Source organism: Suillus bovinus (assembly GCF_016758785.1).
Source record: "Suillus bovinus strain UH-Sbo-P2 chromosome Unknown EDB93scaffold_112, whole genome shotgun sequence".
Taxonomy (NCBI): Eukaryota; Fungi; Basidiomycota; class Agaricomycetes; order Boletales; family Suillaceae; genus Suillus; species Suillus bovinus.
Window position 1 is genome coordinate 1 of NW_024542168.1, and position 15,947 is coordinate 15,947.

At 48.4% G+C, this 15,947-nt stretch overlaps 4 protein-coding genes across 4 annotated transcripts; 1 reads left to right on the plus strand and 3 right to left on the minus strand.

Annotated features, from left to right (window-relative positions):
* Positions 1 to 161: 161 nt before the first annotated feature.
* EDB93DRAFT_1234381 (uncharacterized protein) lies at positions 162 to 3,948 on the minus strand (the record flags this gene model as incomplete). Its single annotated transcript, XM_041451332.1, has 8 exons — positions 3,253 to 3,948; positions 2,711 to 3,201; positions 2,369 to 2,668; positions 1,965 to 2,088; positions 1,703 to 1,911; positions 1,381 to 1,651; positions 479 to 1,332; positions 162 to 439 (listed from the first exon to the last, which is right to left on the minus strand). The coding sequence occupies exons 1-8, from the start codon at positions 3,600 to 3,602 to the stop codon at positions 162 to 164; spliced, it is 2,877 nt and encodes a 958-aa protein (XP_041301843.1). The 5' UTR covers positions 3,603 to 3,948.
* Positions 3,949 to 4,848: 900 nt separating this feature from the next.
* Positions 4,849 to 5,707, plus strand: EDB93DRAFT_1265344 (uncharacterized protein; the record flags this gene model as incomplete). The annotated part of the gene is made up of 2 exons (XM_041454230.1): positions 4,849 to 5,032; positions 5,376 to 5,707. Coding segments are annotated over 2 exons (516 nt in total), but the record flags the coding sequence as incomplete, so codon positions are not given.
* Positions 5,708 to 6,362: 655 nt separating this feature from the next.
* On the minus strand, positions 6,363 to 9,980 carry EDB93DRAFT_109566 (uncharacterized protein). Its single transcript, XM_041446708.1, has 9 exons — positions 9,584 to 9,980; positions 8,741 to 9,532; positions 8,555 to 8,689; positions 8,460 to 8,498; positions 8,253 to 8,412; positions 8,035 to 8,199; positions 7,700 to 7,983; positions 6,820 to 7,651; positions 6,363 to 6,767 (listed from the first exon to the last, which is right to left on the minus strand). The coding sequence occupies exons 1-9, from the start codon at positions 9,931 to 9,933 to the stop codon at positions 6,498 to 6,500; spliced, it is 3,027 nt and encodes a 1,008-aa protein (XP_041301845.1). The 5' UTR covers positions 9,934 to 9,980; the 3' UTR covers positions 6,363 to 6,497.
* Positions 9,981 to 10,272: 292 nt separating this feature from the next.
* EDB93DRAFT_1181707 (dynein heavy chain, N-terminal region 1-domain-containing protein) lies at positions 10,273 to 14,861 on the minus strand. Its single transcript, XM_041450672.1, has 15 exons — positions 14,770 to 14,861; positions 14,277 to 14,697; positions 13,965 to 14,231; positions 13,793 to 13,917; positions 13,410 to 13,740; positions 12,790 to 13,359; positions 12,569 to 12,735; positions 12,439 to 12,516; positions 11,937 to 12,389; positions 11,815 to 11,899; positions 11,512 to 11,762; positions 11,244 to 11,465; positions 11,066 to 11,195; positions 10,913 to 11,010; positions 10,273 to 10,857 (listed from the first exon to the last, which is right to left on the minus strand). Exons 2-15 carry the CDS (start codon positions 14,536 to 14,538, stop codon positions 10,423 to 10,425), a joined length of 3,474 nt encoding a protein of 1,157 aa, XP_041301846.1. The 5' UTR covers positions 14,539 to 14,697; positions 14,770 to 14,861; the 3' UTR covers positions 10,273 to 10,422.
* Between the last annotated feature and the right edge of the window lie 1,086 nt (positions 14,862 to 15,947).

Here is a 15,947-nt window from a genome sequence, read left to right on the forward strand (position 1 = left end):
GCTACTGAAGTCGTAAGCATTCGTAAGTGTTCGTAACGCGCTTAAGCTAAGCGTTCATTTCAGCGGTTTTACTGATGTACCGTCGGCTCGGCGTCAATTGCGAATAAACAAAGCCACTTGTGCCATACATATTCCAATCTCTATTTCCTCTTCCCACCGCCTCATCTGCCATCTTGTGCGGCCGCTTGCTCTGATTGTGATTCTGTCCGCTTAGCTGCCGCCAATCTCTTGTCTTCCAGCCGTTGGGGCAACTTGGACCACAGCTTGGATTGAAATCGAGTCATATCTATTTCCGTGAGCTGCTTCTCCAATATATGGCGAAGTCCCAGGCCGTGACGTGCGAGGCGAGGTAGAATAGATACAAACTGGAGTGCCTGGAGTGGGTCTCTGATGTCGTAGTGTCGGACATTGTGCTCCATGATATAAATTTGCTGCACCACTCATGAGCTCCTCCGGAAATGGTGAACAGAAACAGCACATACATTATTTGTCTTCCATGCCATTGTGATTGCGCCAAGTGCGCCATTGACAACAAGTCCAAAAACAGGTTGGTCTGTAATGCTGAACTCGGAAAGGAAGGTGACCGCCGAAACCAGGTACGTTTTGGTCTGGTTCATGGCGGTCGAGATCGCAGACTCGTCTCTCTTCTTATATTCGACCAGTAACACTGGGAGTAGTAGGTCCTGTCCACTAGGTTCATCGCAGAACGCATCGTTGGAAAGTATTGCTTCTTGTCTCTGCGTTGTTTGGTTGCGGTCGGGATGATGGAGGAAGGGGTTATGCAGCTGAGCTCGATCGATTTTATTGGATTCCGACACGCGAGAAGATGAGGGGACTTGAAGTGATTTGTTGGATGTGGTCTTTCGGCTGCCGCTCTTTTCGATCTGGTGTAAAGTTTCCCCAGTACTGGTATCAAGCGTCCCTGGCTTTGGACCCTGGACGAGCATAAAGGATTTTAGAAGTGTTTCTTGCTCATCGATACTAGATATGCGTTTGAGCATCGCAGTAGCAACGTTGGAACATGGAATGACGAGAACAGTATCACATTTTCCAGTGGCCGGATCTTTAGAGGAGTGGTGCGCAATCGTTTCAGCGAAAGTTGCGAAACCCTTCCTCTCGTTGCGCTCCATAAAATCGTCAAGAAATTTGTTTGCTTGATCTCGTACTGCTGCTGTCTGCCTCCAACTGCCAGAGGCCTCTGCGGCGGTTCTCGCGCGCCAGTCTTGTTCAAGACAGAACTCCTGGTATCTGTTTATGACATCGATGGCTCGAGTTTCGAACGAAGGGTCATCGGCAACGAGATTACGAGTCAAATTTGACTGTCGCTCTAACCTAGATGAATCTTTAGAGCAAATATGGCCTGACGTAGGGACTACGCACAACACATCCCGTTGCTTGGGAACGGGTTGGAAGAAATTGAGGAGTAACGACTCCCACTCGTGACGCCGATCAGCTTCGTTGGCCCCGTGCAACTGTGCGACATCATCACAACTGCGGGCACCATTTACGGCGTGTAACAGCATGGAAATCCGGCGTGCAATAAACTCGACATCTTTCAAAGACGGAGCATCGATCGCGCTGGGCTGACGGTCGGGACCACCATTCGTGTCAAGAAGCTCTGATCTTATGTCTGACACGCAGCTATCGAACGCTGCATCCGAGAGCTGCGCACGACGTGATGAGAATCAGCGGTAAAAGCAACTCTGCAGACCCACTATAGTTTTAATGTCGTTCGACCAGGTGAACCCCGTCATCTGATCATATATTTTGACCATCGCGTTAATTCTGGTCTCGCTTGCCAGCTCCTCAGAGCGGATTGGAATACGACCAACTGTGAACGCATGGCGTTCAAACAGCCAATTGGACATCGACACGCCATCCACAAGACCATTATCAGACAAAGCGGCGAATCTGGAGACGAGAAACAGTCATTGAACAGCCATCAACCGAGAAGGAGGCCATACTGCGAGTTTGAATATGCGCTGGGTGCACGCGATGAGGTCGAACCCATACCCTGAGACAGCGGTTGTGGCGATGGACTAGTCCTCTTCGAAGAGTTCCTCGAAGATGATGGTCGTGACCCTCTTCCTCTGCAAGGAGAATAAGATCATGAATAGAGTAACTAAAGCGAACTTACCGTCCTTTCACGTTCTTCACGTGTCTCTTGGTGTAACCTAAAGCACTGAGTTAGTTGCGTGTTGATAAGTGAGACATAGGTCGAATGATTGACCCGATATTTGCGTCATCAACTTGTTCATTCTCGATGATGGTAGGAAGTAAGGGGAAACTCCTGGTATCACATGATACAAGCGCAGTATCCAAGACTGGGGATGGAGCAGTAGATGAGGATGATTCCTCGCTGAACGACCATAAATATCGGGACTTGGCATTAAAGATAGAAACCTGTACCTAGAACTCGTCTGCACGTGTACCTGGTGGGTCCAGGATGTCACTCGTTCGTCCAATCGTGCCCCAAACTGAGTTTCAAAGTCAGGTAAATCGGATCTCCAGCCCAACGCAGTCAGAGAATCGACTGCTTCTATCGATGTGGCGCCCTTGATATCTTGAAAATGTGTCCGCAACCCCAAAACAAATTGCGCGAGACTGGTAGCAGAACAGGTATCAGTGAAATCAAACACCCCCATCGAAGGATCTGAGAGGACATCTGCTGCTAGAGCGAGGTGCGCTGTAGGCTTTAGTAAGGGTCAACATGGAAATATGTGCATTAATTTGAAACTTGCCATGCGGCCTTCCTCAGACTGGTCGAGCCACCCGAAGATGGCCATGACGATCGTACCCGTGCTGGAACAGCAGAGGCCTACCACAGGCTGACAAATCCCCCACACACGTCTCTGGTAAAGAGCACTGCATAGTAGGGGAACAATATTGCTGGAGTCGGCGACTAGTAAGACTGGAATCACGGCCGAAAGGCGTCTGCCCCGACCCGGAAGCATGTGTGCTTGCAAGGGCAGGTCGAGTGACTCAACCGAGTCATCGTCATCGCAAGAGTCGCAGTCTGCAGAATAAATCGATTCATCGCCGTCTTGCTCGTTCAACGAGCTGGTCATCGATACATCTGAATAAGTTCTAGGTTCGGAAAAGATAGCATGAGCAGCAAGAAGAGTCGCATGTCCGTCAATGAGATTTGAAGGCTGACTCGCCGCGTTCTGAGCTCGTGGCATGATGAAAGGCGCATCTTCGCTGTCGTAATATTCGGGTCTTGGTTTAATGCGCGACGAACATGTCACTCACAGAATAAGAACGTCTGAGGACAGAGTATTTGCCAGTGCATGGATAAGCTGAGACCAGATAGGCACAGTGGATCTCTGGCCACCATAGTGAGGAAGCTCAGCAAGTGCGTTTAAGCCTGCGGCTGTTGATTCAATCAAGAACTGGAAATCTTTTGCAGTGTATGATCCCGGTGCAGGTGGTTCATGGCAAGGGAGTGGCTCTGAGAAAGTCGAGGACGACGGACTGGCAAAATGTTCATTACTTGGTCGGTCTGGACAGTGGAACGGCGGCAACAAGGAAGCAATAGCGCGCACTTGTTCAGGCCAGCCTGTAGGCTGGGTCACGTAGTGTACAACTTCGCCGAAAGACATTTCAAGTTGAGGGGTGTAGAACTAGCAAGTACGGATTACTTAATATGTATGTATACAATGATCGACTGAATCCATTGAAGGGTCACGGGCTTACTTAATCATGCCCAGGGCGAGGAGTCCAGTGCGGAAAGGGAGACAGACGGAAAATTACGAGGTCAGTTAGACTAGGTTAAGCAGCCTATGAGGTGGCTTAGTCGAGCTGCTGAGGCTTTTTGAGTGGTACGAGGATGCTGCAGAGCTCGGATGACGTTTTGTCATTCAGAGTCTTGCTGAGAGTTGCGTTGCCGAGCGGGATTCGAAAGGATTGTAATTTTCTCAGTCCGAAGTGACTGATGCCATTTGTGCCGTTCCTCCATGGTCTCAACTCCGCTTGGCTTTGGACTAGCAGCCACAATTTCACGGCAACCGCTGCATATCGTACCTAATCTGGTGGTCGACCTCCTGCTCATTTTGACTACCACTGACACTTCCACCTGTAGTAAATATTCATGAAATACGTTTTTCGCTACCTCTTTGGACTGCAACTCTTAGACTGCAAACCTCACCCAAAGGACCATCACTGGAGTTTCGACGCTTTCGTGGAAGTAAATGCTTCAAGTTCGTGGACACCATCTGCAAGGTTCAGGGCGTGAACCATGTACGTTCGCTAAAGTAGAGACCCACGCTGAATTATGTGATGCTTGCTGTCACCTGTGCATATTGACAGTTGTGGTAGGAAGTAACGTCCAGAAACCTCACTCGATTCTTGACATATGATGATGATCCTTGTCACTGCTGATGCGCATTGCGCACTCCTTCGAGTTGCAGCGAAATAAGTTCAACATGTACAGTCACAACTTCTGGTCAGTTCCGATCCAGTGTGCCTCTTCGCGCAGACATATCGTCTGACCTATCACCAAACTTTCAAGATTATCTATGGCAAACTAACGCCTAAAAGATGCTAATCCATAATCTTTCAGCCAAAGCAAGAGGAAGTCGCATCTGCTTGTACTTCACTATTTATAACAGTGGAGCAGCGAGTTTCTGATCAAAACGACACCGCAGTTCTATGCCCCCTTACTACCGTGAGTGATCACTGTAGTCTAGCATTCTGATGCTGAGAGTTGTAACATGTAGCTTACATCCTGTGATATGGATGCATTAGAAATACAGACGAATGCCGGACATCGTCTTCTCGCACAACATCGCAGGACGCACAAGAGTAGGGATCTTGACCAATCAATAGATTACTTTGAAACGCGCCTCGGAGCTCTGCCCCAAGGATCATCCCTACCGCCCTGCAGCACTGTTCAATCTAGCCACCGAAAAGTTATTTAGCTACCAAGCTAACGGAACATATCTCGACCTCGACATCCCTGTCTCTCTTTTTCAAGACGTCCCATTGGTCATTCAGACCGACTTATCACCCAACTCCATCTTGCCATTTCTCTGTTATCACGCTTCGCAAAACGGGGATTCCAGATAGATCCTGAAACGGCTAAAAAGTTAACGAGCGAAGTCCTCGATGTCTGCCACCCTAGCAGCCACATTTACAGAGTACCTTTGATTGCAATCAAAACACCGCTTTGCATTCTGCTGGAAGCATTGATGTAGATGATCCTGGGCATGAGCGGCCCGTCGCATCCATGCTTCCGATATCACCGAATCAACCTGCTGATCGAGCAGAGTGGTGTTTGCATAGAGATGAACCCCGTGCCATAGATGGAGTGGTATACCTTCATTATGATGCACTCGGATACAACACCGAGCATGCTTGCCGAGGGCAGTTGCTAGGTAATCTCGCTCTAATTCTGCAAACTCGCTTCGAGCGTCGAGGCAGCCACAAGGATCAGGCCATTATACTTCAGACAGAAATGTTGGCTCCATGTCCGGTCGGTCACCCAGATCGGTCTTGGGCATTAAATAATCTTGCAAATCAACTCTTCACCCGCTTTGAGCACCGAGGCAACAACGAAGACTTGGATCAGGCCATCGCACTTCAGGCGAAAGCGCCATCTTTGCGCCCGGTCGGTCATCCAGGTCCGTCCATGTTATTAAATAACCTTGCAAATCAACTCTTCGCCCACTTTGAGCACCAACGCAACAGAGAAGACCTCGATGGGTCACGAGAGAGCCCACGCTGTGCATTGACTCTGTTGAAGCAACATGATCCTCGTTCATCGGTAGTCCATAAGTCGCTAGCTAAGGTTTATCTATCATCCCATCGTTCAGGGCTTGACGGCACTGGCGCGGGGGAAGATACAGATAGTCTCGATGCTGCCATGCATAATCTCAAGGCAGCAACAAATGTTGTCTGAGGAGGCTTGCTACCCCGCATGCGAGCAAGTCTGCTCTGGGTTCGCCATACTGATCAACACAGACATGATACTTGTTAATTGAAGCATTCTTGAGACAATCTGACGACTTTGCATGTAGCATCCAATCATAATGACCACGTGGGCGCTTGCGTCGCGCAGGTTTGAATTTGAATTTGACTCTACTAATTGGTACTTATTTTTCCATGAGTACACGCATGATCACTCGAGCCTGAGAACGTACGGAGCCTCTTTGGCATTGCTCACATTCAAATATTCAAAGCCCACCTGTGAACGCATTTTTGTATCTGTTCATCATCAGATTCAGGCTGCATCGTGGGGAAATCAGCGATGACGGCCATTATTTGAGAATTGATTGAATTTTGAGGAAGGAGAGTGGCATCAGAATTCGAAGATCCTATTACATGAGACTCAGGGCGGGGCGCCGACAAACAGTACTTGGACTGGCTAATTGATAGTTCAAGTGCGAACGAAAACATTTGGTATAACATTGCGAGCAGGTAAAACAAACAAGGCTATCATGTTCTAAATGTGCAGTACATATTGTACTCTCTATTTCCTCTTCGCACCGCCTCATCTGCTATATTGATTCTTGTGCGCCGGCTTGCTCTGAGTCTAAGTCTGTCCGCTTAGCTGCCGCCAACCTCTTTTCTTCCAGCCGTTGGGACAATTTCGACCACGGCTTGGATAGGATTCGAGTCATATCTATTCCCGTGAGCTGCTTTTCTAATAGGTGGCGAAGTCCCAGGCCGTGACGCGCGAGGCGAGGTAGAATAGACACAAATTGCAGTGCCTGAAGAGGGTCTCTGATGTCGTAGTATCGAACATTACGTTCCATGATGAAAATTTGCTGCATCGCTCGTGAGCTCCATCAAAAAGTGAATATATTATGCAGCACATACATTGTTGTTTTTCCATGCCATCGTGATGGCGCCAAGTGCGCTATTGACGACTAGTCCGAAGACAGGTTGCTCAGTAATGCCGAGCTCAGAAAGGAAGGTGACCGCCGAAACCAGGTACGTTTTGGTCTGGTTCATGGCGGTCGAGATCGCAGACTCGTCTCTCTTTTTATACTCGACCAGTAACACTGGGAGTAGTAGGTCCTGTCCACTAGGTTCATCGTAGAACGCATCGTTGGAAAGTGTCGCTTCTTGTCTCTGCGTTGTTTGGTTGCGGTCGGGATGATGAAGGAAGGGATTATGCAACTGAGCTCGATTGATTTCATTGGATTCCGACACACGAGAAGATGAGGGAACCTGAAGCGGTTTGTTGGATGTGGCCTTTTGGCTGCGGGTCTTTTCATTCTGGTGTGAAATTTGCCTAGTACCGGTGTCAAGTTTCTCTGCCTTTGGACCCTGGACGAGCATAAAAGATTTCAGAAGTGGGTCTTGCTCGTCAATACTAGATATGCGTTTGAGAATCGCAGTAGCAACATCGGAACATGGAATGACGAGGACAGCATCACATTTTCCAGTGACCGGATCTTTACAGGAGTGGTTCCCGATCGTTTCAGCGAAACCCTCGCGACGCACAAGGTCGTCAGCAAATTTATTTGCTTGATCTCGTGCTGCTGCAGCCTGCTCCCAACTTCCACTGGTCTCTACGGCGGATTTTACACACAAATTCTGTTCCAGACAGAACTCCTGGTATCTGTTTATGACATCGATTGCTCGTGTTTCGAACGCAGGGTCATCGGCAACAAGATTGCGAGTTAAGTTCAACTGTCGCTCTAACCTGGATAAACCCTTAGAACAAATATGGCCTGACGTAGGGACTACGCACAACACATCCCGTTGCTTGGGAACGGGTTGGAAGAAATTGAGGAGTAACGACTCCCACTCGTGACGCCGATCAGCTTCGTTGGCCCCGTGCAACTGTGCGACATCATCATAGCTGCGGGCACCTTGTACGGCGTGTAACAGCATGGAAATCCGGCGTGCAATAAACTCGACATCTTTCAAAGACGGAGCATCGATCGCGCTGGGCTGACGGTCGGGACCACCATTCGTGTCAAGAAGCTCTGATCTTATGTCTGACACGCAGCTATCGAACGCTGCATCCGAGAGCTGCGCACGACGTGATGAGAATCAGCGGTAAAAGCAACTCTGCAGACCCACTATAGTTTTAATGTCGTTCGACCAGGTGAACCCCGTCATCTGATCATATATATTGACCATCGCGTTAATTCCGGTCTCGCTCGCCAGCTCTCCAAGGGCGGATTGGAATACGACCGACAGTGAACGCATGACGTTCAAACAGCCAATTGGACATCGACAGGCCGTCTACAAGGCCGTTATCAGCCAAAGCGGCTAATCTGGAGCCAAGCAACAGTCACCGAACAGCGATCAGCCAAGAAGGAGGCGCCATACTGCGAGTTTGAATATGCGCTGGGTGCACGCGATGAGGTCGAACCCATACCCCAAGACAGCGGTTGTGGCGATGGACTGGTCCTCTTCGAAGAGTTCCTCGAAGATGATGGTCGTGACCCTCTTCCTCTGCAAGGAGAATAAGATTACGAATAGAGTAACTAAAGCGAACTTACCGTCCTTTCACGCTCTTCGCGCGTGTCTCTTGGTGTGACCTAAAGCATCGAGTCAGTTGCGTATTGATAAGTGCGACATAGGTCGAATCATTGACCTGATATTTGCATCATTGACATGTTCATCCTCGGGGATGGTAGGAAGCGAGGGGAAACTCATGGTATCATACGAGACAAGCGCAGTATCCAAGACCGGGGACGGAGTACGAGGAGTAGATGATGATGATTCCTCGCTGAACGATCATAAAGATTGGGACTTGGCATTAAAAGATAAAAACCTGTACCTAAAACTCGTCTGCACGTGTACCTGGTGGGTCCAGGATGTCACTCGTTCGTCCAATCGTGCCCCAAACTGAGTTTCAAAGTCAGGTAAATCGGATCTCCAGCCCAATGGAGCCAGAGAATTGACTGCTTCTATCGATGTGGCGTCCTTGATATCTTGAAAATGTGTCCGCAACCCCAAAACAAATTGTGCGAGACTGATAGAAGAACGGGTATCAGTGAAATCAAACACCCCCATCGAAGGATCTGAGCGGACATCTGCTGTCAAAGCGAGGTGCGCTGTAGGCTTCAGGAAGGGCCAATATGGAAAAATGTGCATTAATTTGAAACTTGCCATGCGGCCTTCCTCAGACTGGTCGAGCCACCCGAAGATAGCCGTGACGATCGTACCCGTCTGGGAACAGCAGAGGCCTACCACAGGCTGACGAATCCCCCACACATGTCTCTGGTAAAGAGCGCTACACAGTAGGGGAACGATATTGCTGGAGTCGGCGACTAGTAAGACTGGAATCACGACCGAAAGGCACCTGCCTCGACCCGGAAGCATGTGTGCTTGCAAGGGCAGGTCGAGTGAATCAACCGAGTCATCGTCATCGCAAGAGTCGCAGTCTGCAGAATATATTGATTCATCACCGTCTTGCTCGTTTAGCGAGCTGGTCATCGAAATATCTGAATAAGTCCTAGGTTCGGAAAAGATGGCATGAGCAGCAAGAAGAGTCGCATGTCCGTCAATGAGATTTGAAGGCTGACTCGCCGCGTTCTGAGCCCGTGGCATGATGAAAGGCGCATCTTCGCTGTCGTAATATTCGGGTCTTGGTTTAATGCGCAAAGAACATATCACTCACAGAATAAGGACGTCTGGCGACAGAGTGTTTGCCAGTGCATGGACAAGCTGAGACCATAGAGGAACAGTAGATCTCTGGCCACCATAGTGAGGAAGCTCAGCAAGTGCGTTTAAGCCTGCGGCTGTTGATTCAATCAAGAACTGAAAATCCTTCGCAGTGTATGATCCCGGTGCAGGTGGTTCATGGGAAGGGAGTGGCTCTGATAATGCCGAGGATGACGGACTGGCCGAATGTCCGTTACTTGGCCTGTTGGAACAGTGGGATGGTGACAACAAGGAAGCGATACCGCGCACTTGTTCAGGCCAGCCTGTAGGCTGGGTCACGTAGTGTACAACTTCGCCGAAAGACATTAGAAGTAGAGCTCGAAGCACTTGATGGTTATATTACCAGTAGTATGGATTACTTAATAGGTTCAGTATGTATGCAATGATCGACTAGGTCATGATGCGGTCACGTGCACTTTGTACGTGTTTTGTGCAGTGGGGCGGCGCTTGACACTACAAGATGGGTAATGGTATTACTAGTGCCACAAGGTGAGCATGAACCACTAGGAGAATTAGGATCGGACGTAAGAAAACCTTGAGAAGTTGATAATTTTCGTGTACCGACAATTTACAAAGCCCTCCACCACCACCATCTTGAACGGGGATTGTTTTAACACAAGGAGGCACAGACGCCATCACTCGAACTCGGGTTCTCAGAATCCATTACAAAAATTTACGCGTAACCGATACAATAGAACATGATGGGCACGAAAAACGAAACACAGCGTGAGGTCCAAGTAACGAACGGCGCGATGTATGGATGGGTATCAAAAAAAAGTATGTAAGTACCACAACTTAAAATCTTCGTGCTCCTCCAACCAAACCCTCTATCGAATGGTGCTCCAGCTCATTGCGCGCCTTCATGATCGAGGCATGCATCTCTTTCATCGCATTTCCGAGCTTCACACCGAAACGACTGAGAATATCCCGTTGCCACGCGTCGTATTTGCCGTTTACTTTGGCTTGGACTTGCTCGTAATCCACCACACAGACACCGAAACTCAGTTGCGTTTCTGACGTGTCAAATGTCGCCCGTGCTTTCTTAATTTCTGTCAGAAGTTGCTGCCAATGCGCGAGGGAGTCTCCTAAACGATTGAAGACATATTCCGCCTCCAGATCCCACAGCGACTGGAACTGTAACCACTTGGCGACATAGTCTTTGAGCTTTTGAACTTTGAGTTCTATGAGAGAAAACGGTCGCTCTAAAGTGTTATCGGAGAATCGTGTGAGCTAGGTGGAGTTCTTAAGATTGTAGTAGCCTCGACATATCGTGGGAGATACGTACCAGGGAAGTATATGTTGTTTCTGATACTTGCGTGCCCTGCATCTGCAATCCAATCTCGTATCGAGAACTTTGAATACGTCTCAATCGGCAGATGACGCCTGTTCAAAAGATTAGTAAGGATTTGAATATTTGGAGATATCATACCATACGTACCTAACCAGTCATGCAATTGCTTTATCCAAGTCGCACGTGCATATTCTATAGGCGGATCAAGGAAGATCACTTGGTTCTGTATCCGAATCTCGTGAACGATGGGTTTTACAGTCATGTTACCCTCGGCGACCTATAAAGATGAGTCAGTACTAGCGTTGTTAACAACAACATACCATACCTTCTCCTCTTTCCCGCCTTTGCCAGCCCGTCGCTTGTTGATGATGTCCCGCGAAGGCATCGGATCTCGGCGCGCATCACCATCATCTGTCCGATCAAACTCAGAACACCAGACTTGGATGATATAGCCCAACCGCTGAAGCAAAATCCCTTCTATCCGTTTGTCAAGGTCAGCCACCCAGTGTTCAAGATTAGCATATCCCTCCAGATTCAGGCGATCAATCTGCATGTATTCAGCACATAAACTATAATGAAGAAGTAGAACACACAGCAGCTTGAATCTTGCCCAGAAGATCTGAAAATGCCTCGCTAGTATATGGGCATGTTGCGAGATCCTCGACTGCTCGAAGAATGTTGCGATACAGGTCAATGACATGGTTTGTCTTATCTTGTAGGATAGACACAACGCTTGCGAACTCCCGCACAAATTGGATATGTCGGTTCTCCCGTCCATCGGCACTGGACACGTACCGCGCGGTGTCGTATTGGTTGACAAAGTAATCCCATTTGATGTTCATACCTGGACAAAAAGCGTCAGAGCCCCAATATATCGATGTTTCGAGTCTCATCACCTTTGGCAACCATCCGCTGAGCCTCATTCCGATATTCAGCAACCAGCCACTCTATGCCCATGTTATTCTCTACCAGATCCAGAGTCTGTCCATAGGTTCTGACAGTTTCCATAAGGACTGACAGCATGCGGATATACTCGCTTCGCATCCTTCGCCATGTTCGTGGTCGCGTGTGGAACCTGGAAGTTTAGCCATAACAAATTACGAACCTCCTTGAAAAGTGTGATGATTTGGGGGTCGAAGTTTACTGCTAGTTGAAATCCTCCCCCCCGTAATCTCACGATCTCAAAGAGACGGCCATTGACACCCATGTCGCGCCGACCGATGTCTTGCAGCCACGCATCATACACTGGCCTTGTCTCTAGCTTCTTCCTGAATGCGGTGCTTTCTGACTGAAGCTTCTGACCCTCTGCATAGAGTTCCCAGCCCTTGCCAAGTACATCCTCCACTCGTTTCATGTAGGTGAGTAGCTGTCGTTCAATCTGTCGAGCCCAGATGATGGCACCTGCTATTGGTGGGAGGTCGCGCATTTGCGACATGTGATAGGCTTCAGATAACCGATATTGCGTTTTGAACTTGATGATCATCGTAAGTAACGTAGACGATACAAGAATATGTGCCTACCTTATCGTGAAGGCGCTTGATGTCCTCCTTTACTGAGTCGATGAGTTGAGTTTGATACTCTTGGATAGCTCCACGAATCTGCGGGATATGGCCTTAGACGAATGTTACACCGTTCCGCAAGATGAGCTACCTTCGGGCGAACAAAAAGTGCATTGAACTTTGAGAACACTCTGAACATTTCATTCGCATTTCTTGCCGTGCCTAGCCTGTCGCGTAGCCGTGCAATGATTTGGTTCTCGACTCTTGCGACCCGTTCATTGTATGCGTTCTCAGCAGCCACCCAAATTTCCGTGCCCTCTGCAAAGAGATTGAGGTGACTTCAAGAACGGCATGTCAAAATCAGGTACTCACCAACAGAAACATCGAGAACATCAATGCGTTTTACCACTTCATATGCCTCCTTCACTTCTTCCTCCATGTCCATTCCGCCCACCTCCTTAGTCATGCTCCCCAAACCCTTCGTGGGCCCCGTCATCACCGCCAGCTGCTCGTGCTGCTTCCTCCAGTCGCGCAAATACCTCGTCCGCTCCTGTAGTTTCGCATGCGCAGCAACAACTTTGATGGGGACAAACTTCTCTCCGCGTTTGCGCATAACCTCGCGAGCGACATTTGTGAACTCCTTGATAAGATCATCCCATGTCCGGAAGATGTTCATGGTCTGTCCGAGTAAGCGGTCAAAGGTCTCGTACGGAGTGTATGACAGTCTATGTGACGTCAGTACGCGCAATAACTGGTCGTTGAAATCACGAGAAATGGCCTCGACGAGGGGTAGTGCTCGACGGATTGGGTAGGGCGAAAGCTTGAGCTTGCGATTGATGTGTCCAAAGATGAGCACCAGTGACTCTTGAATTTTTTCGAGATCTGTTGCAGATAACAGCTCATTGAGAGGAAAGTCTTTCATGAGTTGATTGTATTTATGCACTAATGATACTCGTTAGCATCCAGTTGACGATGCTGGAAAGAAAGCGCACCAAGATCCGTAGAAGATTTCAGGCCAGTGTCCGTCATGAAACTGACTGTTGCAAGATATCGCTTCGCGTTTCGAAGGCATTCCATGACCATGGTCACTTCATCGCTGCGTAGCTGCGTCTCGATACCCTCCAGTGCGCGCTCAAGACTCAGCCAAAAATTGATTTCTTGCGAAGCAGTACCCGAGGAAACGTCACGCGAAAGCTTAGTGACTGCTTGAATAGCCTTGATCCACAGGTTGACGTGTCCGTGCAAAGCGTTGAGGAACGAACTCTCGTTTATTAGTTTTGGAGATATATGCGATATGTTTGGACGTGCGCCTGAAGCATGAGCCTAATGTTGTTGTCTTCAGCTTTTGAACGACTAATATTACTGAGAAACCGACCTGTTCTACGGCGCGCTGGATGGCTGGATGAATTATCAAATGCGTTTCAGGTATTTCCACGTTCTGCTGAAGGTGTAATAATGATAATTCCAGTTCTGCAAACTTCTTCTTGGTCATTGGTATCCCTATAAACGCAATTGAGTAAAGCCAAAGAAAGAAAGTAGAAATATACCCATTTTACTATCCCCTTCCTTGCCCCCACCCCGTGCTCCGACGAAAGCATCAAACCAAGGCTTAACACCACAGCTTACGACAGCATGCAAACTCTCATACGGCGTTTCTTCACCTCCAAACAAATTGAGGATATGTAGTTGCGTAGCAAGAGGTGCCACAGGATCCAAGGTAGGACCGCGTTTGATGAGGGCAAGAGATGTAACACTCGCAGGAGAATAAGTCAGATGCGAAGTTAGGTGGTATGAATAAGTCTGCGGCGCATCCTCTAATACGCGTCAGGGTAGTTTCTAAACTGAATGCAAAAGCTCACCCTCTGCTTCGTCCTTCGTTTTCACCACGTAAATCACGCCTCCACCCTCTGCCGCAAAGCGAGTGACTCTCTCGTCGAATTCTTCATCAAACAAGCTTACAAAGTCCTCGAGTGGAGCGCCAAGTACCGGTGGCAAGAGCGATTCGAGATATGCCCTAAAAAGTGAGGTGTCAAAAGGAGGAGGTGTATCTACAGGGCTGTCATGCGGGAGGGCACCGTTTGAATTCGTTAGAGGGGTTGTGGGGACATCTGGAGTGGACATGGCGGGTGATTCAGGACGGTCCAGCGGTTCAATAGACGAGATAGAAACGGATGAAGAATTCGAAAACCTTGGTGTTGAAAAGCTTATTCCTTTCCAGAACCCGGTAGCAGCACCTGCCAAACGTCTCGGGATAGCTTTCCGGTGGCTTGTGTAGTAAACCTGACCAAGAGCATTATCAGTACCCATTTTCTGAATGAAAGATATGCATATGTGGTAGAAGGGTTTGATTACCTTGACCTGCCACGTTCCACAAGAACGAGGCGCGAGCGCGTGAGCTGGTATGTACTTAGCTGCTGAAACGTCCAGTCGCGTTTCGAGAGACAACTCCAATTTCGCACTCCGACAACAGAAAAGTTAATTAACTTTACCACCTCTACGATGACGATGACGATGACGATAACGACGACAATATTAACGCGGTACAGCCGTAACTAGATCATTGGCTATGGAATGGGGTATGCCTCGTTGTAAATCCATCGTGACGGGATACACCCAGCTGAACACTCTGACGGGTGTTCTCTGTCCACTTTGAAAGGTGAGAGAAATATATTCAGATTTCCAACATTTTTAACTCAAACTCCAGGAGCGCAGGGGTGTGTGCATCATGCATAATTCAAATCACGTTTCATGTGCGACGTGATGAGCAATATGGAACTTACTACGAGCTGGGTGATGATATGCATAACATTGTACAGCATTCCCCTGCTCGCATTAGGTATCTTGAAAGATGTTCAAACATATGAATAGGCAAACGTGGAGGGAAAAGGATAACACCGACCGAATGGCTCGATTTTGAATGAGTTAAGTCTAAATCATTATCTCTTGTGGCTCTGTTGCAACGACCCAAACCCCTTCCTTTCTACCTAGTGTGAGAAGCACCAAGCACCATTGGATGCACAAACGACTATCGATATTGGTCCTATCATTCATGATGAATATCTCGTATTTCCTTCATTGATGTACGTATGTGACTTTTCTTCTTCAGTTTCGTTTTTTCTTACTCATTCATCTATGTATATAGAAAAGGTGACGCGTCCTGCAATCCAAGTGAAACATAGCTGACCATACATTAGAGAGAGGTGTCGGCCGTGCCGAGTTCTGAACTTTAGGATTCCTTTGAAGCACAGGATAGGTTGGATGATCAGGCAGATAATATGTTGCGCAACATGTAACATTTTATAGTCTGAGAATGGTGCTGGTGTGACTAGTAGTGCGGCTATTCCGTTAAGGGATAGCATAAGAGCACTTCTTCCACCCCGTCATCTTTCGGTGCGCAGAAAACCTCGATCCTTCTGGTCCGAAGTCGTACATCATGGTGGTGAAGGGAGCAAGCCGCCATACCTCTCAGGATGAATCACCGTATTCCGTATATTTACGAGCACGGCGTATGGAAGGGCTACGAAGACATA

Excerpts from the sequence above, each read along its gene's own strand:
- EDB93DRAFT_109566 (XM_041446708.1), bottom strand. The coding sequence starts at position 9,933 with ATGTCTTTCGGCGAAGTTGTACACTACGTGACCCAGCCTACAGGCTGG. Across the intron at positions 8,690-8,740 it reads CACGTGCAGACGAGTTTTAG|CGAGGAATCATCATCATCTA; the intron begins GTACAGGTTTTT and ends ATGATCGTTCAG. Across the intron at positions 7,652-7,699 it reads CCCAAGCAACGGGATGTGTT|GTTAGAGCGACAGTTGAACT; the intron begins GTGCGTAGTCCC and ends GGGTTTATCCAG.
- EDB93DRAFT_1181707 (XM_041450672.1), bottom strand. The coding sequence starts at position 14,538 with ATGTCCACTCCAGATGTCCCCACAACCCCTCTAACGAATTCAAACGGT. Across the intron at positions 12,517-12,568 it reads CACTTTTTGTTCGCCCGAAG|ATTCGTGGAGCTATCCAAGA; the intron begins GTAGCTCATCTT and ends CATATCCCGCAG. Across the intron at positions 11,763-11,814 it reads TCAGCGGATGGTTGCCAAAG|GTATGAACATCAAATGGGAT; the intron begins GTGATGAGACTC and ends CTTTTTGTCCAG.